The sequence below is a fragment of the Octopus bimaculoides genome, chromosome 13 (genome assembly GCF_046866305.1).
Source record: "Octopus bimaculoides isolate indiv1 chromosome 13, ASM4686630v1, whole genome shotgun sequence".
Classification (NCBI taxonomy): domain Eukaryota; kingdom Metazoa; phylum Mollusca; class Cephalopoda; order Octopoda; family Octopodidae; genus Octopus; species Octopus bimaculoides.
In genome coordinates, this window is record NC_142940.1 from 9,757,879 (window position 1) to 9,780,003 (window position 22,125).

General features: G+C 37.5%; 2 protein-coding genes across 2 annotated transcripts in view; one reads left to right on the forward strand and one right to left on the reverse strand.

The window, feature by feature from the left end:
* The window catches only part of LOC106875942 (gem-associated protein 5), a 134,597-nt gene that overhangs the window by 88,374 nt on the left and 24,098 nt on the right, over positions 1-22,125 (reverse strand). The window lies entirely within an intron of this gene.
* The window catches only part of LOC106876019 (uncharacterized), a 32,411-nt gene continuing 15,431 nt past the window's right edge, over positions 5,146-22,125 (forward strand). Inside the window, exon 1 of the mRNA XM_089361463.1 lies at positions 5,146-5,346. Coding sequence (XP_089217589.1) covers positions 5,256-5,346 — 91 coding nt within the window. The 5' untranslated portion in view covers positions 5,146-5,255. The remainder of the gene's footprint in view (positions 5,347-22,125) is intronic.

The following is a 22,125-nucleotide window of genomic DNA, read 5'->3' on the forward strand; positions in this document are numbered from 1 at the left end:
GAAACTTCCAAAATATTGTCCTAAATTCTAAATGGCTATTTATTTCATATCGCTTTATTGTATTTATATTGGTTACAGACGGGTGATCTCATTCGCATCGTTGTTATTCTAATTTTATTGAGATGCCTCTGTTATGCCATTTTGGAGAATGCTTCTCTCTACTTAGTGTTAACAACTGAATGCATGTATGAAGCTTCTATCGGGAGAGAGAGAGAGAGAGTACATCGTTGTAGCAGGTGAGGGAAAGGTGTGTATGTTAACGTCGTACTTGATCTTACGTACAGTCATCCTTTATATTTTACATTGTGTTAACGACAATAGCCGTCAGGTATGCTGGGTTACGACTGCCTTGTATTTTATTAAGTATCATAAAGCCAGCAATTTGCTTCCTGTGATGTAAAACGATGTAAGATATAACTAGTTATTTCACCCTTTGCCTGCCCTGTGTATTACGTGTGATGCAGGGGACATATTTCCTTAGCATCCATGTATATATATGATACACATTCCCAGAGTAATTCGGGATTTGTGAATGGAAAGCATTGTATTATTCAGAATATATAAGGCAGCGAGCTGGCAGAATCATTAGCATGCTAGACAAAATGCTATGTTCTGAGTTCAAATTCTGCTGAAGTAGTCTTTGCCTTTCATCCTTTCGAGATCAATTAAATAAGCACCAGTTACTCACTGGGGTCAATGAAATCGACTGCTCCCCCTCCACCAAATTTCAGACCTTATGCCTATAGTAAAAAGGATTATTCAGAATATATGAAACAAGCGTTAACTAAAAGTCTGAAAGTAAGCATGGATGTCTAGGACAAACTTATGAAAATGCTTAAAACAGGCAGGACATATTTCCCGGATGTCTCTGCATTGTATATGATATACATTCCTAATGTTGCTATCACCACTACATTATCATTGTCATCATTACCACCACCACCACCACCACCACAACCGCCACCACTACCACCACCACAGTGTTATTTAATTGCAGATATTTGAATAATGGCCAGAATAACTTCTACCAGTTTAAATAATTTCTACCACTTCCAAAAAACTGTATCACTTCTTTTTCATTTATCTTTTAATTTTTTTTTTTTTTTTACTTGTTTCAGTCATTGGATTGCAGTCATGCTGGGACACTGCCTTGAAGAAGTTTTAGTCAAATGAATAAACTTCAGCACCTTGTTTTTTAAAGCTTGACACTTATTTTGTCAGTCTCTCTTGTCAAACCACTAAGTTACAGTGACGTAAAAGAAAACCAACACCAGCTGATGTACCCTCCAGCCTTCATCAGGTGTCTTGGGGAAACCAACACCAGCTGTGGGGCAATGGGTGAGTGGAACAAATACACACACACACACACAATGGGTTTCTTTCAGTTTCCATCTACCAAATCCACTAACAAGCCTTTTAATCAGCCTGAGGCTATAGTATAAGATAATTTCCCAAGGTGCCACGCGGTGAAACTGAACCCAGAACTATGTGGTTAGGAAGTAAACTTCTCGCTGCATGATTTTTTTCCCCCTCATGTTTACAGTGAGTTGTCGTTAATGTCAACGACAGGAAAACATGAAAATATCTGTGTACATGTTTTTTTCTTTTTTGTAACACATTTCTACATTATAAATTATCTAACTGACTTATCAATGTCCGTTTCTAAACATACGCACACGCACACACACTAATAAATAAAGTTCTGAAGTTTTTTCAAGACAGAATTAGGTCCTCTTTTAACTTATATTCTCTAACTATGTGCAATGGATGTAACTATGTAACTATTATTACATTATTCTACCAATCAGATGAGACGATAACTATGCATGTTAGTACAGGGTAATTCAAAACGAATGGGACAAAAATAAGATACACGCACAAACGCACGCACAGACGTGAGTGGTGTAATGAATATATTTTAAAGATACAGATGTAACATGAAAGATTGCAGCATCTCTGGTGAATAATTCGGTAAAACGAGATTATCAGTGTTGCCAACATGTTACATCTGTATTTCTGCAATATATTCATTACCATTCATTTTGAAATATCTTGTATTTAGGATATAAAATGGAAAAATATATATAACCAATGACCATATATCTATGAACAGTATTTTAATTTCCTGAAGATTCCCGAATGTTGAGCATGTTTGATAACTGTTTATCAGGCATGTCTTTACATAGCTCGTCTCTTTGATAGAATTGTCCTCCTTGGTCAAGCTCTGTCCAAGATTGGTGGGATCCTGGCATCTAGAATGTCGTAAAGTTTGCAACAAGTTTGTTATAAAGTCATAAAGTCATAAGGTTTGCAACAAGTCGCGAGGTCGATTTATTCGCCTAAACCTGTCAAGTTAGTACCCCAGTATGGCCGCAGTCCAATGGCTGAAACATGTAAAATATGAACACGCGCTCGCGCGCGAATATTTATACCGGAACTAGGAAAACACTGAAAAATACCCACATGCTACGCTTGTGTATATATATAAAACACTTGTCAAGCATTTTGTTTTGACATATACACAAATACATAGTCAAACCATATGTATGTAGGTATGTATGCATGTATGTACGTATGTGTGTATATATATATATATATATATATATATGTACATACGTAGTTATGCCAATTAATACGCATATATGTAGTAACGAGAGAGACAGTGACGCCTAAAAAAGGTTTGATTCACACACACACACACGGGGTCCAAGAATAGCGCTAGTCCTGGCAAGACACTACAATATTTATTGTTTAGAAACGTGTTCAGCAACACATACAAACATGGATATTTCTTGAAGACCTGCGTCCAAAGCTCACTACACACACACACACACACACACACACACACACACACACACACACGTGTATATTTATCTGGAGTTTTTTGGTAGTTTTTTAAAGGTATCGGCACTTCAAGCGTGCTGGAGATAGGTCGTTTTCGCCCTTACCCCCTTAATATAATCATATACATATGTATATTATTATTAATTTAATACGCACACACATATATATATATTTATATGTATATAATATTATATCATATTATATTATATTAAATTATATTATATTATATTATAATAGGAAAAATCAAGACCAAGGCAGAAAGAGTATCTCAAGTCATTTATAATAATTTAATTTGAAGTCTTACAGTCGTTTCTGGGATAACCCAAGTGGTAGGTTAGCATGTCCATGCACTAGGTACACCGTCATCAGAGACAATAAGTAATAAAAGAGAAGTATAAAGAGTAAAAGTGGTTAGAAGAGTAGTGATTCTTTACTCTTCTGTTTTATTCCTTATTGTCTCTGATGACGGAATACCCAGTGCATGGACATGCTAACCTACCACTTGGGTTATCCCAGAAACGGCTGCAAGACTTCAAATTAAATTATTTTAAGTGACTTGAGATACTCGTTCTGCCTTGATTTTGATTTTTCCTATAATATAATATATACCTGCTATAACAGAACCCTAGATCCAGCCTTAGCAGTGATCTTGGAACCTAAAGATGGACCTACTATAGCACTTACCCAGGATACCTATTCGTTTAGATCACAAGTGACCTAAACCCTTCATATTTTGTATATATATGAACACCTAATTGTATATCTTTAGCCAACTCTGAAGAAATTCGACTTTTAAACGAATTTAATTATGGTAATTGATTTCTAAAGGTCTGGAATCGAAACAGCTGTCAGAGATGATGTCTAAATTTTAATTGATAAATGATTATTAATAATCTATTTTCTTATTTTCTTTATATAAATATATGGTGGGGGGGACAAGGACGCAAAACATCCAGACAGTTAGGTGATACAAGAAAGAGACAAAACATACAGATAGACGATACAAGGAAACATGGACAGGCATTCGGAGTTTTCTCTCTTCATTCGAGATCCAGATTATCCTTGTAATTTCGTCTGGTTATTCTCGATATTGCTCCAATGGAAAAAAAAAAAAAAGGGTCAAGGTAGAAAATGCTAAAATAATTTTATAAAAACCATTTCAGTACCGGTTTCGGTCATTGAGACTTTTTCAACTGTAAGTATGGAAAACAATTGAATTTTGAAAAAATTAAATGAAAAGCATTTTAAAAGAATATTTGCATAGTATTCAAATACAAGGGGCATTTTCCTTGTTTCTGCCTGTCTCTGTCTCTCTTGTTTACTCTTGTAGGTTCGAGGTCAATGACCAAGTTAATGAGGTTTGTATCTGTTTTGGAAATCGTTTGAAATCGGTTCTCTTTACGTTGGATAAAAAAAAGAAATTGAGAAATAAAATTAGAATTTGTCATACACACACAAACATGAACGCAGGGGTAGCTGTGTGGTACGAAGCTAGCTTCCCAACCACATGGTTCCGGGTTCAGTATCACTGATGACACCTTGGGCAAGTGTCTTCTACTATAGCCTCAGGCCGAACAAAGCCTTGCGAATGGATTTGGTAGACGGAAACTGAAAGAAGCCTGTCGTATATATATATATATATATATATATATATATATATATATATATATACATGCTGGTGTGTTTATGTCCCCGTAACTTAGCAGTTCGGCAAAAAGAACCCAACAGAATAAGTACTAGGCTTACAAAGAATAAATCCTTGGGTCGATTTCTTCGATTATAACCCTTTGGAGCAGTGCTCCAGCATGGCCGCAGTCAACTGAGTGAAACAAGTAAAAGAATAAAAGAATATATATATATATATATATATATATATATATATATATATATATAGAGAGAGAGAGAGAGAGAGAGAGAGAGAGGGCGGGGAGATATGTATGTAATATAATTCTTTCTGAATTTTCAGATTTTTCAATATGCTAGGCCACTGGTTTTAAATTGATATTAATCAAATTAATATTCAATTTTTCCCCTTATTATTTAAATTTAAAGTTAGATAGATAGATAGATAAATAGATAGATAGATAGATAGATAGATAGATAGATAGATAGATAGATAGATAGATAGATAGATATGTAATGCACACGCGCACACATAATCTACCAAAACTTATACAGTCACATGTACACACTCCACGCACTAGAGGCAAAAAGGCAGGGCAGATGTGCACGCACACATACACAAACACACATACACACACACACACATACAAAACAAACACTCACACATACACACACAGAGACACGCACACTTCCATACACACTCATTGACAGTTCAGGAAAACTTGTGAACTTGTAAGCTAACCAGCCGCAGTCTATGTTGTGCCATTGAATGAAAGAGGCGTGAGAAAATGCTATCGTACCGCTGGTGGTATTTACTACAGATATCTCTCTGTTTAATTCACTCGGGATCTTCTACAAATTTCACAGCAAAACTGAAAGGTAAGTTGTAAAACTTTATATATCTTTCGTTTGTTCTCTCTCTCATTCTCGTTTTTCCTTCCTTCCTTCTCTCTCTCTTTATCTCTCTCTCTCTCTCTCTCTCTCTCTCTCTCTCTCTCTCTCTTTCTCTCTCGCTCTCTCGTTTTTCCTTTCTTTCTTTCATTTCTTTCTGTCTCACTCGTTTTTTCCTTTTTTCTTTCATTTCTTTTTCTCACTTTGTCGTTTCTTTCCTTTCTTTCTTTCTTTCTTTTCTTTCTCCCTACGTATCTTGTCACTTTTACTTTGTAAATTTCATTTATTTCTATATGCCTATATATATATATAGTGGTACATTATATATATATATATATATATATATATATATATATATATATATATATATATATATATATATATATATATATATATATATATATATATTGTACCACTGCGTTACACACCTTGGGCAAGTGTCTTCTACTATAACCTCGGGCCGTCGTATATATATATATGTGTGTGTGTGTGTGTGTGTTTGTCCCCGCAACATCGCTTGACGACCGATGCTGGTGTGTTTACGTCCCCGTAACTTAGCGGTTCGGCAAAAGAGACAGATAGAATAAGTACCAGGCTTCCAAAGAATAAGTCCTGAGGTCGATTTGCTTGACTAAAGGCGGTGCTCCAGCATGGCCGCAGTCAAATGATTGAAACAAGTAGAAGAATAAAGAATAAAAGAATATATAAAGTTTTGTACTAAAAATAATAATCGATGGTAGTCATTTTGTTGTTGATCAAGAATTTCTCCATTTTCTGCTTAACATGATAGATCGCCGACCACTATACACATTTTTTTTCTCCTTGTTTCTTTCTGTGTTCCTTTCTCTGGAAGAGCGTAGGCTCGAAACGTTAAAGACTTTTTTCAATTCCCGAGCGTTATACTAATACATTTGTTTGTTTTCTACACCACCTGTCGTCGTCTGTTGTTTTTTTTGTGAATTCTCCCTATATATATATATATATATATATATATATATATATATAAGTTCAAAAAAAGGAAAAAGACAAAAAACAACAACGCGAGGACGTGATACAGATTGTGTTACTAGACGCTCGGGAAGACATTTGCTCAAATTGCCACTCAGTGGAATTGAACCCGAAACCATGCGGTTGCAAAGCGAGCTAGTTCACTACACTTTTTCCTCCCCGACTCCCAAAATCATACATTTTCTACTTTTTACTCTGTTAATATGTATCACTCTATCTAATCTCGTTTTTGTACGCACACGTACACAAACACAAACTCTTCGTTTACTCTCCCGCCTTGCCTCTTCTTCTAAGCAAACACACATCCACATACACCCAGGTCTGATCTGATTACATGGAAGCTTTGGGCGAAAGGATGCCATTGTGACCATCCCGTCTTTTGAAATACATTATGTAATGAGTCCATCCTTCTTCAAGATTTCGCTGCTATATTTATAGACTGAGCCACAAGCATGCAGGACGAGAGTTTGATTGAGCTTGTGTATGTCTAATTATTCAGCTATCGACTAAACTACCGGAAGGAAAATCTATGTTAGCGTTTCTTAAACTCGGTTCCTTGAAAAAGAATTCTAGGATTCTGCGAGATAGGATGTAATTTAATAAAATGTGAGGTTAGGAAGTCCGCTTCGTAACCTTGTACTTCCGGATTCAGTCCCATTGCGCAACAATTTGGACAAGTGTCTTCGATTTTAGCCCCGGACCGACTTAATGCCTTGTGGATTGAAATTTGGAGATGGAAACTATACAGAAGCTTGTCATGCATATGCATGTGTATGTGTGTGTGTGTGTGTACACACGCACACAAAGACACGCACAAACACATAAATGTGTGTGTGTGTGTGTGTGTGTGTGTGTGTGTGCATCCTTCTGTTTATATTTGTCTCCCGCCGACAAACAACTAGTGTTGGTCTGTACACACCTCACGTAGCTAAGCAGTACAGCAAAAAGTAAAGGATAGATTTGAGTTCAGATTTTAAGGTAGATACTGGGGTCAGTAGGATGATAGGATCGAAGAAATCCTTCAAGGTCGTGCCCCGGTATGACCGTAGTCCAGCGACTGAAACAAGTTAAATAAAAAAGATTAAAAACCATTAAAAAGACGAGATGCTCACTGCTGGAATTAATTTCACAATCGCTTAGTCAGAAAAGGAAGAGGAGCGTTAACGGCCCTTTTCGGGGTCTCGTTGATTGGCGAAAGGAAAGGCAGAAGTTATTATCTTCTAATAGGAGACTCTCTCTCTCTCTCTCTTTTACTTGTTTCAGTTTTTTGACTGTGGCCATGCTGCCGCACCGCTAAGTTACGGGGACGTAAGCACAACATCGGTTGTCAAGCGATGTTGGGGGACAAACACAGACACACAAACTTATACACACACACACACACACACACATATATATATACACATATATATATGACGGGCTTCTTCCAGTTTCCGTCTACCAAATCCACTCACAAGGCTTTGGTCGGCGTGGGGCTATAGTAGAAGACACTTGCCCAAGGTGCCACGCAGTGGGACTGAACCCGGAACCATGTGGTTGGTAAGCAAACTACTTACCACACAGCCACTCCTGCGCCTAGACAAACCAACACTAGTTACCAAACGGTGAGGGGAGAGGAGACAAATGTCGGCACAAAGACACACACACACACTCTCTCTCTCTCTCTCTCTCTCTGAATTTCTCTCAACAACAACAAAAGCAACCTGTCATTATTGAGAATGGATTTGGTAAACGGATACTGAAAGAAGCCCGTTGTAAATATATGCATTTTTTTTTCGGAAAATTTTGAGGAAACCAAGTCTGGGAGTAGTTATGTCGCTATGGGTTCCTTCGGTTAAGAACCTCTAGTTTAATAAATAATCTGGAAAAGATTGCGTTTTCAGGCATAAGAAGACACCTTTAAATAGGTATTCTGCAAATTCTATCTGTAAAGAGAACTGAAAAATACGCTAAATATTCTAAAAGTCATTATGTAACACGATACCGTTGTGGTTATCTGGATTCCGATGATGTTGCTTGGCTTATGTGTTTGTAACCAATTCTTGTTGGAAGAATCTAAAGTATAAAAGAAGAATGTCTGCAAACACGCACATACATGCGTACACACGTGCATACAGACATTGTTCATGTATCTACAAGCTCTCATATATATATATATATATATATATATATATATATATATATATATATATATATATATATGTGTGTGTGTGTGTTTGTATGTGTGTATGTATGCGTGTATGTGTGTATTTATGTGTATTCGTGCGTGTATTTATATTTACATATGTGTGTGTGTACGTGCATGTATGTATATGTAAATATGTTTGTGTGTCTGTACATGTGTGCGTGCACACACACACACACACTCACAGACACACACACACACACACACACACACACATATATATATATATATATAGGCGCAGGAGGGGTTGTGTGGTAAGTAGCTTGCTTACCAACCACATGGTTCCGGGTTCAGTCCCACTGCGTAGCACCTTGGGCAAGTGTCTTCTACGATAGCTTCGGGTCGACAAAAGCCTTGTGAGTGAATTTGGTAGATGGAAACTGAAAGAAGCCTGCCGTATATATACATATATATATATATATATATATATATATATATATATATATATGTGTGTGTGTGTGTGTGTGTGTGTGTGTGTATATGTGTGTGTGTGTGTGTATGTATGTTTGTGTGTCTGTGTTTGTCTTCTACCACCGCACACCAAACACAATGTTGGTGTGTTTACGTCCCGTAAAATAGCGGTTCGGCAAAAACGACCGATAAAATAAGTACTAGGCTCACAAAGAATAAGTCCTGGGGTCGATTTGTTCGACTAAAAGCGGTGCTCCAGCATGGCCGCACTCAAATGTCTGAAACAAATAAAAGAATATATATGTAAAGAGAGAGAGAGAGAGGGAGAGAGGGGAAGAGAGAGAGAGAGAGTGTGTGTGAGATGTGTCTATAATTTTTTTAAAAATCAGGGAAAAGTGAAATAACTCCAGTAATTCAGTTTGGAAAACTACATTAACGTACCAAATTTTAAAATTTTCGATAAACATTAATTTGTGAAATCTTGGCAGCCAAACAGAAAAGTTCCCTGATTTGAACTGGAGTTTAACAAGGACTAACAACAAGACCTGAGTAATAATGTTTGGTTTCAATTTTTTCACAATGCCTGCAACTTCGGGGGAAGGAACAAGCCGATTACTTCGACCCCAGTGCTGAAGTGGTGTTCATTTTATCGACTCGGGATGGATGAAAGGCAAAGTCGATCTCGGTGGAATTTGAACTTAAGACGAAAAAACCAGAAGAAATACTGCTAAACATTTTGTCCGGGATGCTAACGATTGTGTTCATCGCTACCTTAATTAATAATAATTATAATAATAATCCTTTCTACTAAAAGCACAAGGCCTGAAATTTTGGGAGTGGGGGACTGGTCGGTTACATCGACCCCAGTGTTTCACTGGTACTTAATTTATCGACCCCGAAAGGATGAACGGCACAGTCGACCTCGGCAGGATTTGAACTTAGAAACGTAAAGAATCGTTAAGCATTTTGTCCGGCGCGCTAACGATTCTGCTAGCTCACCTCCTTTATTTGGCAGACAAAAAATATGAAATATGAACACTGACAAAAAATATGAAAAAACAAGTGTTATTCAGAAAAAAACTGCTGAGGCATTTTAATTTAGACAATTAAGAAATGTCTACGTTTTTAACTAAAGCTGTCTTCCAGAACATTCTCTGTTTAAAGAAGATAAGACATAACAGAAATAGATTGACTTAAAAACAAAATAAAAATAGTTTAAAATAGAGAGGAAGAAAATATTGTTGCTATTTGGAAAGATTACACTAAATTTAAAGAACCCGGTTTTTACAAAACAAAACAAAAAATTAAACACTAATAATTTCATTAATTAATTATCTAAAAAAAAATATTTAAAAGCCGTGTTGTTAAGAAGCTCGCTTGGCAACTGCATGCTTTCTGGTTCAGTCCTACTGCGCATATTCTAAATACGTTCCGGCAGACTCAAACAAAATTATAAACAAGATCATCGCCGTAAAGGAGAAGCAGCTCTCCTACGAAGAACACGCCAGCGATTAACCTATTCATGTTCGGATCTGCCAAAACATTCTGGGGCCTGTTACGGGAGTTTTGGGGGGTTTTGAGAAGTGTGGAACCATCTCTTAGCCAGTATTGTTTCCTTGTCTCCTCTGACACAGAGTAGCAGCACCCGTTAGGATCCTAACTATGGGTTAAATAGCATGTGAAACGCTGGGAGTAAAGGATTCCCTAGTTCTCGTTAGGACTTCCTTATCAGAAAAGACCTGAAACTGCAATTGGTTTCTGGTCACCTCAACCTCTGTTTTGCTACCGGTTTTATAGCTGGTTGCCCTGTAAAGTGGGTTATGCAACATTTTATCCACTCAAAAGAAATTCACGCACAGGAATTTCTTGGATTTTCGGAACATATGCACAGACTTACTGGGTTCTGAAAATGGTCACGAGTTTGATTTTCACCATGTATGTATACAAATTTGTTGGTATATAACATGATGCACCTATAATGATAGGTACAAATGAGAATTCATAGGGTACAAGAGTTGTAAGTTCCACATTAATTCACCATAGATGATCTATTTTTCTTGGGTTTCACATCTGTTGGGCAGCTGCATCTACAGTAATGCATGGCTTTTGTTCTCTGTCTCATAGAATAATACCATGTCCCACGGAACAATATCATGTTTGCACCGAATTGATGTTTTTATTGGGGTGTATGTATGTAATGTATGTATATATGTATGTATGTCATTATTCAGTTTATTTCAAAATTTCTTGCAATAGAGAAAGAACCGGTTTCTAACCTCGATCCAAGGCTCCTTCATTGGAATTTCAACATCAACAACAGGGTATTTTTGTATGTATGTATGCATGTATGTGCAAATTTGTATGTTTTATGTATGTATTCTCATGCATATAGTTGCATATTTAGATATGCTTATATATATTTAAATTATAAACTTCTGGAAAGTTTTACAGATTTTTACAGTTCAAGACCGATCCATTTCTCGACCGTATTGTAACTTGTAATGAAAAGTGGATTCTGTACAATAAAAAAAAAACGTTCTTTGCAGTATTGGACCAAAATGAAGCACAGAAAACCTTCCCTAAACCCGAGCTCTTCAAAGAGAAGGGATCTTCTATATACTCGTTCAGTCTACCGAAAATAACCATCAAATCTTGTTCTAATAGCACCATATGGTCTTACAAAAATAACCACACACTAGATAACGTAGTCCTGAACACACCGATACAAATAAAAAGATGAGATGATCAAAGCTGAGAATGGTAGTGGTGGTCGACACCCTATCGATTTGGTCCGCCAAGGCTCTATATTCTACTTGACATAACATGGCATCATGAAATATAAACCGGATGAGGAAGCTGCTAAAATATATAAAATTCATAATAATAATAATAAATCTAAAATATATGTCTGTACACATATTCGTGCACGTAGACCGTATGTACGTGTGAAATGCTTAACAGATCAGATGTTGATATCTCTTTCAAACCTCTCTGATTTGAGACATCTGGTGTATTAATGAATGCCATGTAGCTTCTTGTTCGTAGAATTTACCAAAACACCCAGTCTATTCCACCCCACCCCCCTTTTCTCATACATAAATATTTACCTCAGAAATATATATGTGCATTCGTGCGATAATAAACATATGTATGAATGTATGAATATATGTATCTTGAACCGAATATAATCACAAGAATTCGAAGAAACTCCCCTTGTGTTTGTCCTGCATATGTTACGAGAGGAAATATCAAACGTTTCGAGGGTGAACCTGTCACCTATATAATATGTGGAACACGTTACGTTTGCCTTGTAATATGTAACAAGACACGGGCACAAAGAAACACACACACACACACACACAGAGGCAAACAAACAAGTATACATACATACACACATATACGTGTGTTTATATATATAGATAGATAGATAGATAGCTCCGTGTTTTTCTCCTTGTCTCCGTATTCTTTCTGTTGAAGAGCGTAGCTCGAAACGTCAAAGACTTTCCGTATTCCCGAGCGTCATACTAATATATATTTTTGTTATAGATATATATACATGCATGTACAAATGTATAAACACATCCAAACACATTACACTCAAACACACACACACACACACAAACACATACACACATACATACAGGCTTGGGTGTGTGGTAAGGAGTTTGCTTCCCAACCACATGGTTCCGAGTTCAATTCCACTGCGTGGCAAGCACCTTGTTTGGCGGTATCTGAAAGAAGCCCGTTCGTTGTATGTGTGTGTGTGCGCGCACGCGTGTTCGTGTACGTGTTTGTCCCCCACCAACGCTAACAAGAGGTGTTGGTTTGTTTACGTCCCCGTATATTAGCGATTCGGCAAAAAGAGATCCAACAGAACTTAGAAAAAGTGCTGGGGTCGATTCGTTCGACCAAACACTTCAAGGCGGTGCCCAAGCATGGGCGCAGTATAATGACTGAAACAAGTAAAAGATAAAAGATATATAGGTGCTGATGTGGCTCTGTGGTAAGAAGCTTGCTTCTCAACCACATGGTTCCAGGTTCAGTCCCACTGCGTGGCACCTTGGGCAAGTGTCTTCTATTATAACCTTGGGTCGACCAAAGCCTTGTGACTGGATTTGGTAGATGGAAACTGAAAGAAGCCCGTCGTGGGAACGTGAAATCTACAAGTTCAAACCCCGCCGTGGTCGGCTTATATTTTATCCTTCTCATGTCGATACAATAAGCAATTTGAGGGGAGGGGATAACCGATGCCGCCAAGCATTTCATCCGACGCGTCAGCGATTCTGTCAGCTTGTCGCCACACTACCAGACTAATTAGAGGAAAGTCGTTAGTGAAATTAGTCGTATGTTAAGTTTATTAAGAAATATGTGTCGCCAACATGTGGTACACCCAGAAGAGATGTCCTCTACCGTAACCTCGGCTCAATCCAAAATTTTTTGATAAAAATTTGTTAAACAGAAGCTAATTAACCTGTCGGATAGACTGTATGAGGGGTACTGAAAAGTTCTTAGCTTTAAGGGTATTATGAAAGGCCTGGCTGGAGGTCCAATCTTCCGAGTTGTTTTACAAAGCTTAGAAAACTGAAGGACTGCTGCAATAAGTGTGTGAATCTGAGAGGGGAATATGTTGAATAAAATCACAATTAACCGATCCTCCTGTATTTTATTTTACCCAGAGCCAGGAACTTTTCAGCGCCCCCTTTTATCTGATATGGCGTGGGTTATTCTCACCCTGCCCTACCGTGCAACTTATCTTTCCGACCAGTCTCACCTCAGTACATGCACCGAACTGACAAATGTCGGTCTTCTCTGTTCCACGTTGAGCTAAATTCTGTCGAGTTATTTAATCTGTACTTTTAGTGCTATTCTGTATTCCCTACATCACCCCCTCCGTTAATGTAAACATTAAAAAATATATATACAGTTTCGTGCAAAACTATAGGGTTTTGGACATTTTCATCGGAAATGGTAAATAAATAGCTTATCTCATGTATCGTATTCTTATATTTTTCATACCCTACCATTGTGGAGGCGCAATGGCCCAGTGGTTAGGGCAGCGGACTCGCGGTCATAGGATCGCGGTTTCGATTCCCATTGAGTGTTTATTGAGCGAAAACACTTAAAGCTCCACGAGGCTCCGGCAGGGGATGGTGGCGAACCCTGCTGTACTCTTTCACCACAACTTTCTCTCACTCTTACTTCCTGTTTCTGTTGTGCTTGTAATTCAAAGGGCCAGCCTTGTCACACTGTGTCACACTGAATATCCCCGAGAACTGCGTTAAGGGTACACGTGTCTGTGGAGTGCTCAGCCACTTGCACGTTAATTTCACGAGCAGGCTGTTCCGTTGATCGGATCAACTGGAACCCTCGACGTCGTAAGCGACGGAGTGCCAACACACAACCCTACCATTAACCTGATCTTAAAGATTCTACGTTTTTAACTCCTTATTTCCTTAAGGTTATATATATATATATATATATATATATATATATATATATATATAGTTGAAATTTACAGTAGAACAAAAGACGAAGACAGGTCCGGTGCACCCCCTTAGCGATGGATATGTTAGTTCAGACTTCAAAAAACGTATTGCAGTAAGAGTTTTGTAAACTGTATTTTCTTAACCTGAGGGTGCACCATTGAATAGTGAGGGGGAAATTCCGCCCAGTGCCCTCCCCCCTTAGCGAAGGCAAGCTATGTAGTCGCAAACAGATGTTGGCCTCCCCACCTTTGACCCTGTGGAACATCGAGGATTTGACAACTGGAGGGAGAGAGGGCTGCACCGACAGGAGGGAGAGAGAGCTGGTATTCATTTTTTGCTAAGTAGACTAAAGCTATGTAAAAAGACGTACCTTGTTCAAAATCATAACGAATTGCCTGTCCCAGGAATCGAACCCACGGCTTTATAAGTGTGAACCAAACGCCGTAACCATTGACCTATGCTGCACTGCACTATCAAGACATCACTTAACTTTCAGTGGTTCAAGTCATCTTGTGGAAGTCGATACCACAGATAGTTAGATAATTACTTAACATAGCGGAATCACTATAATTAAACGAGTATTTTATCAGATTTCAATGTAAACTCAAGTCTTCTTTCTATGGACTGGAAGAAAGCAACGAGAGGCCGCACCAACGCTTAACCTTGGACAAAGATCCTTCTATTACTTCGGTTGTCAGCCTTGTCATTGGATCGATCCCGGAGTCCAGCTTTTCATATTTGCTTGTATTACGACTGATATGCAAATCTACTTACACGAGCTTAAATCCTCCTCTCCCTCCCCTCTTTCGCTTCCCTCTACCATCCACTTCTCTCTCTCTCTCTCTCTCTCTCTCTCTCTCTCACACACACACACACACACATAAATATTGACCTTGTGCTTTTTCAGAAATACGTAATTTCTGAATACATTTTGACACGATCTCTTCAGCTGGATACCATGTACCATTCTGGTAGATAATTCTGTGACATATTCGATTTTTTAATGTTCTTTTCACTCAGTCCTCACGTTTTAACCTTTCACACTTTGCTATAAACATGTGTGCTGGAATTTAAAATTCTTGTGTCTACAGCTACATTGATAAGACTTGTTCAATGTCTGTCCTGAATTTTCAAGCAAATCAAGATGAAAATGAAAATTACCTTCGCAGCAGATTCCATGAAATTGGACCAGTATATGCTAAAATAGCATCTGCATCTATGATATTTCACTGTTAGTTTATGCCAATAAAGCACAGAAACTGCCTCTTCCGCTGCAGAAATACTCTAATCCTGCATTCAATAATTTAAAAGTCGAGATCTAAAACAACGGGCCTAAATGTTGTACCTAACGAGAGAGAGAGACTCCTGTGCTCGCTTGTTACATGCCAACGGGAGAGTTTCTATGTGGTCGATCAACAAACTAGAAATAGCTATATATCCATCAAAGCTCACTCTAAAAACTAAATATTGAATCATGTAGTCCTTGGTTTGGCAGTGCTACCGAGAGAGAGAGCGGGCTCTGTTGGTTCGAGATAAGCTCTACAGGCGCAGAAGTGCTGTCAGGTGGACCTGTCCGAAATGCGCACAAAACGATGAAACCGTTCTGCATGCATTCGTCCAGGGTTCGAGCGTTGCTGACTTGTGGAGCTTTGTCGAACAGCTGTTGTCGCACGTAAAACTGATCCAGTTATCAGCCGAGGCTATCGTGAGGAGCGTCCGGCCGCCGCCTTTTGGCTAGGAAAGGCAGGGAATTTTTCTCTGTCTGTTAGCTATAAAGAAAGAGCTAGTACGATGGGCAAGATGCTTCGCGGCGTTTCATCCATCCTGAAGTTCTGAGTTCAAATTCCGCAGAGATCGACTTAGTCTTTCATCCTTTCTGGGTCGGTAAAATAAGTACCAATTGCGTACTGGGATCAATCTAATCGACTGGCCCCCTTCCCCAAAGTTTCAGGCCTTGTGCCTATAGTAGAAAGGATTATTATTATTATTATTATTATTATTTTATTATTGGCACGCTTGACAAAATGCTTTGTGGCATTTCGCCTCTCTTGACCTTCTGGGTTCAAATTCCGTGATGGTCAACTTTGCCTTTCATCCTTTCGGAGTCGATAAAATAAGTACCAGTTGAGTACTGGGGTCGATGTAATCGACCAGTCCCCGCCCCTCAAATTTGAGGCCTTGTGCCTCCAGTAGAAAGGATTATTATTATTACTATTACTGTTATTATTATTATTATTATTATTATTATTAGAAGTGGAGGCTAAATGTTCAGGAGCGCTTCCTCTCCTCATTTTAACTAATTAATAAATTCCACCATGTTTTACAACTGACACATTCTTGAAGAGAATATTTGGCAGTCATCACTGCATGCGATCCTAAAGCATCTTTGCAGTTCCGCTGAGTTATTTTTCATTGATGCTGCAAAGCAGCTTCAGTTTTGCAAATAATTTATAAGTAGGATAGGTTCTTTGGTTGGCGCCAGATACCATCAGATACCATCGTGGTTTTAATAAATTTTCAATTTTCGTCTCAAACAAAAGAAGCAAGGATATAATGATACGAGAATTTTCGTCTGATTTTTGCATTATCTTGTCTCGGCAAGACGGAAGAATGTTATACAAAATACTTTGTTCTGCATTTACCATTGTCTTTTAAACAATAGAGACGCCCTATATTAACCCATTGCCTCCCATAATTCTATTAACTGGAATTTTTTAATGAAACTTTGATTTCTAGCATAAAACAGCCTTAGAAACACGCTGGAATGATCAAAATAACATTTTAAATAGAAATAAGCGAGATATTGGGTGAAAAATTAGCAAACCTCATTTGAATATCAGAGAAATATACCTAGTAGATATAGCAAAAAGGTTAGATATGTGTAAATATTGACAGATAATTACGATCTCATATGAGATCACTGGTAGGTAATGGGTTAAGATACTTGAGATTAACTTCTAGAAATTCATTCTGTATAATTCTAAGGTTTTTACGCAACTGCTAACTCTAGATATTTTTTATCAAAACAAGTTAACTTCACGGAACGATAATTGTTGCAATCAATTTTCATTGACATGCTGTCATTGTTGCTTTTTTTTTTCTTTTTGAAACCCCAAGTCAACCTTGATCAAAGCAATCTATGGTTACAGACATTCCAACTACGCCAATTCCGAAATTTATCAAGTGTTTCTAAGGTTATATTATCTCGTTTGACTTCCTTGTTTTAAGACAGTAGAATGTGATGTGAAGGATAGTTGGCTGTTTTTTTCCAACAGGTCGAGATATCACTAAGAACAGGGATATCAAACATACGGCTGGTGGGTCGGATCCAGCTCTCAGCAATTCTTAATTCGGCTCCTTGATTCAGTTTTATACAAAACAATTATTATTATTCAATTTTAAAATAATCTGTAAAATGTATATCGTTAGCAAGCGTTCAAAATTGAAATCTGACTCAAGTCATGATTAACACCGATTGTAATTCATCAAATCGTTGCACCTTAAAAGAATCTTTGTTATCTCAACTAATGAAAAAGAGGCTTGTGAGTCCATGTAGTAAAACATGTGGCCAGTTTCCACTTCAATTTGTCTTTATTCGCCGAGTCAAACGGGTTGATTTATCTAAACTTGAACAGCGCCGAAGTTTGTTTTTGCAACTGAAACAGTGCAAACTTTCTATCAAACAGTGGTCCTCCCACCAATTGCAGGCATTCATTTGAACAATTTCTATCTCTATCCTCACTCTAAATACTCTAATTTAATTAGACCGTAACATATATCATGCAGACGAGTTTTTTCTCTGCACATCTCTACATGCAAACTTTGCTGGCACCTGATATAATAATGTTGATATAACGTATAGTTACCCCTTTAAACCATTTCCTTTAACTGTCCCAATAAATAAGATTATATCTAGGAGTGATTGTCCATATTCAACTCCCTTAATCTAATTTATGCTTCAATCTGGCTCACAAATCCAAATGAGTTTGATCTCCCATTACCCTTGAGGTTCCCCGTCGGTAGCGGCTGTGAGGAAGACGATGGAGTAAGCCATAACACATTACTAGAGTTAGAATATCGGCAGCTCGCCATACAATATGGCGCGGGAACAGGGCGTACAGGGTGTACGCTTGCAACCCCTAGATCTTTGTGGGGTGGGCAATGAAAATGCTTTGAACGTCTCCCTGAAAATTTTCATCGCCAAAACGAACTAATTTGAAACATTACATTTCCATTATTGGATTTATCTGATTTGATTAATGTACAAATAATAATGCTGCTAAGTCAGCCCTGCCTACCTACTTTCCCAAACAGATCTCTTGTAATTTGAAGTCGTCAGTTGTCGGAATGAAATAACAAACGTAACACTGATCTAATACTGAAAGTCTACAAAACTACCGCCCTTTTCATGGATATAAAATCGCACCGGTTGAGTGGCCCTCATCCCGAGAATTAGAATCTCTTGAAATGCGGTTTATATGTAACATGAGGTTTCCAATACGTAGTTCTTCGATATATTGCAGAGTACTTGCTCTTTATTATAAACCGTATTTTACAAAAATAGAAGACGCACGGGTGTATTAGATGTACCCCCATCAAATAATATAAACTGAAGAAATGTTCCGTGTGTTGAAGCAGTGAAGTGGCGGAATCTGTCAATAATTGGAATTCAACTGACCTTAGTAAGTTGAGAGTGTGTGTGTGTTTTGTGTTTGCTAACTTTTAACCTCATCTCTCAATGTTAATCTTACCCCTAATCTTAGAATCAACTAGATAACCTTGTCAGTTCACCAAAACTGATTCCTTATCAACACTATCCGGAAATACATAGATAAATAAGGAGAAATAGAGTGCGGAAATAGAAGTGAAAGAAAAAAAGTAAAACAGGACGAAGACACCAATTCCAAAATAACTGGGAACCCCTCCAACATACAAGCAGACCACCGAAAAAACCCCAGATAACGACGACTTGTGGGAGGAAGAGAGGAAGTGGTGATGAAGTAATGTTATGTTGTAAGGCGGAGAGATGACCCTCAGATTCTCAAGCATCACAGTGTCAACAGGGTTGTACAAGATTTCAAACAGTTTGCCAAATGAGGTGTTAAAAATAAGCCAGATAATAATTTTCACACAAATCTGTTTGCTATTTAGATACCAACATCGCGTGTGTGTGTGTGCATGTCTGTGTGTACGCGAATCCATTTTAATTAAATGGGTTTGACTAAGTACTTTTTTCTTGTTCTTTTTACTTAGTTTTACTTAGTTTTATCATCCATATATCAGGGGATGGTTGAGTTGGTGGTGATGATGGAGCTGTGAGGCCAGGCTGATACGAAATCTAACAGGAGTTGAGTCATCAAGGACGACTTTCTCTTTTCATTTCTGTGAGCTCGATTAAAAATAGGTAACCATTTGATGCATTATTGTAAACAAACAACGCCAGTTTAGAGAGAAAGTATCGTCGTCCATGATACATTCTACGGGAAGAGGGGGACACTATTTTACAAAAACTGAATTAACTGAATTATAGAGCTGTAGGTGGTAGGTGAAGCGAGTTACTGTTTCGGTGGTTAATTTCTATTATCACTTATTTTTTTCTAAAGTGAACGAATATTTCGATAAAGTATCCTTTTATAAACTTAATGGTTTCCTTTTCTTCTTTTTCTTCATTTTTTCCCCTGTTAATCACTTTATTTCTTCGTACATTGGCTGCTTTCAGTCGTTTTCTTAGTTAAAAAACAAGTCCTTCCCATTTGTTATTTTTCATTGTTGAACCACAGATTGGTAACTTTTTGGTTCACTGAAGAAAAATTGAACTGATTATTATTGAATTATTTTATTCTCTATAAAACAGAATTAATGACAAATAAAACTTGTACGTTAATTGAATAAAACAAGGGTCATTTGGTACCAGGGCGTAACTTTTATTTCTACATTATTGACTATCTAAGTCTGCAGGGGGGACATTTTGCAATATATATGTACCTTACATAATAATAATAGTAATAATAATATGCAAGTCGAAGAATACTAAAACAGCAAACGGAGTGAGTGATAGTCAGAGACGCTAAGTGCAGGCGAACCGTGATAGAACGGAATGGTCTCAAGTCGCTGGTATTTTAATCCGTAGTATTCCGTGATGTGCGACCCTTTGGGGTATTTGGTGTTAAATTGATGCTTCTTCTTTTCTTTTTCTTTCTTTATTTCCTCTTTTTCCTTTTTTCTCCTTTTTCTTTCTTTCTTTCTTTCTTTCTTCGCTCTTGTTTGTGTTTTCTTGGGTTTTGGAATTGTATTTTAATGTGGTCTGTGATTATATATGTATCGTAGACATACCTACTATATTCCAATAAAAAGCTCCTTTTTTTTTTTGTTAATTAAAAAAATCAAAATAAAAGCAATTTTTTTTTTTATCACAGATTGTATTCCGTTTATCAGTATTGTAGATTATATTTAGTTTATCAGTTTGTGTGTGTGTGTGTTTTCCAAAATGTAACCACATGTAGATTGTTGGTGATTTTTTCCCTCTTTCTTCCTTTTCTTTTGGACTTTCCTCTGTCTCCTGTTTCTGAAGAAGAGCTTTGCTCGAAACGTAAAACACCCGTTTTTCCGTCGAGGGCTTATTTGTCCCAATATTAAACTATTTACCTCAGTTAATGCACGGTGATATATATATATATATGCTAATAATTTACAGCAATGTCTGGTATACGGTTACGTGAAGCAATGAATGACAGTTTGTGAAGTTTTTTGGTTCGGCTTCAATAAAATAGTGCGTGTGTATGTGTGTATGCATTCATGTATACATATATGTATGTGTATATGTGTTTGTACGAACTTACGTTTGTGTGTAATATCGAAACGAAACAGTAGAAATGAACAAAACTAAATAAAGTAAAATAAACAAGTAAAAAAAAAGGTGTTGGTATTCGTTGAGGCAAACAAAATGCAAACAGTTTACAGAGTGGAATTCCTCGCGGCAAACTAATTTATTATTCCGCATTGTGAACAGTTGGTACGTGTTTATTCCTGTGTGGGCGCGCGCGGGCGTGCGTGTGTATTGCTCGCGGTTAATAGAAGTATTCTTTAAACCCTTCTGGGAGAAGGTTAATCTGACATAATACTTGTGACTTGCCTCTCCAGCAGGCATTTTGTTTCAGATCAAATGAAGAAGCTTCTACGAGGTCATTGAACGTGCTAAAAATAGCAGCAAAATTTCTCTCGAATCACAACCGTACCGTTTAAAACAGTGATTCTCAACCATTTTTAAATATTTTTTTTTGCCTATGGACCCCTATGATTCCTATTTTACTCAGGTGGACCCTCGATGTTTTTAAAAAAATCGTATTATATTTTTAAAATGAAATATTATTAGGAATTGTATAAAAAAAATTGTTAAAATATTTTGTGTATTGTAGAAATATAATCAATTTTATATGGGAGAATTTACGAAAAAAACAACGACAGACGAGAAAAGGTGGTGTAAACAACAAAAGGATGTATTAGTTTAACGCTCGGGAATAGAGAAAGTCTTTAACGTTTCGAGTTACGCTCTTCAACAGAAAGAATACGGAGAAAACAAGGAGAAAAAAAATTGAATATTTTGGTCAGCGATCTATCATGGCGACTGCACCCCCACCAAGGATCAGATGAACCCTGGTTCAGAACCTCTGTCTAAAA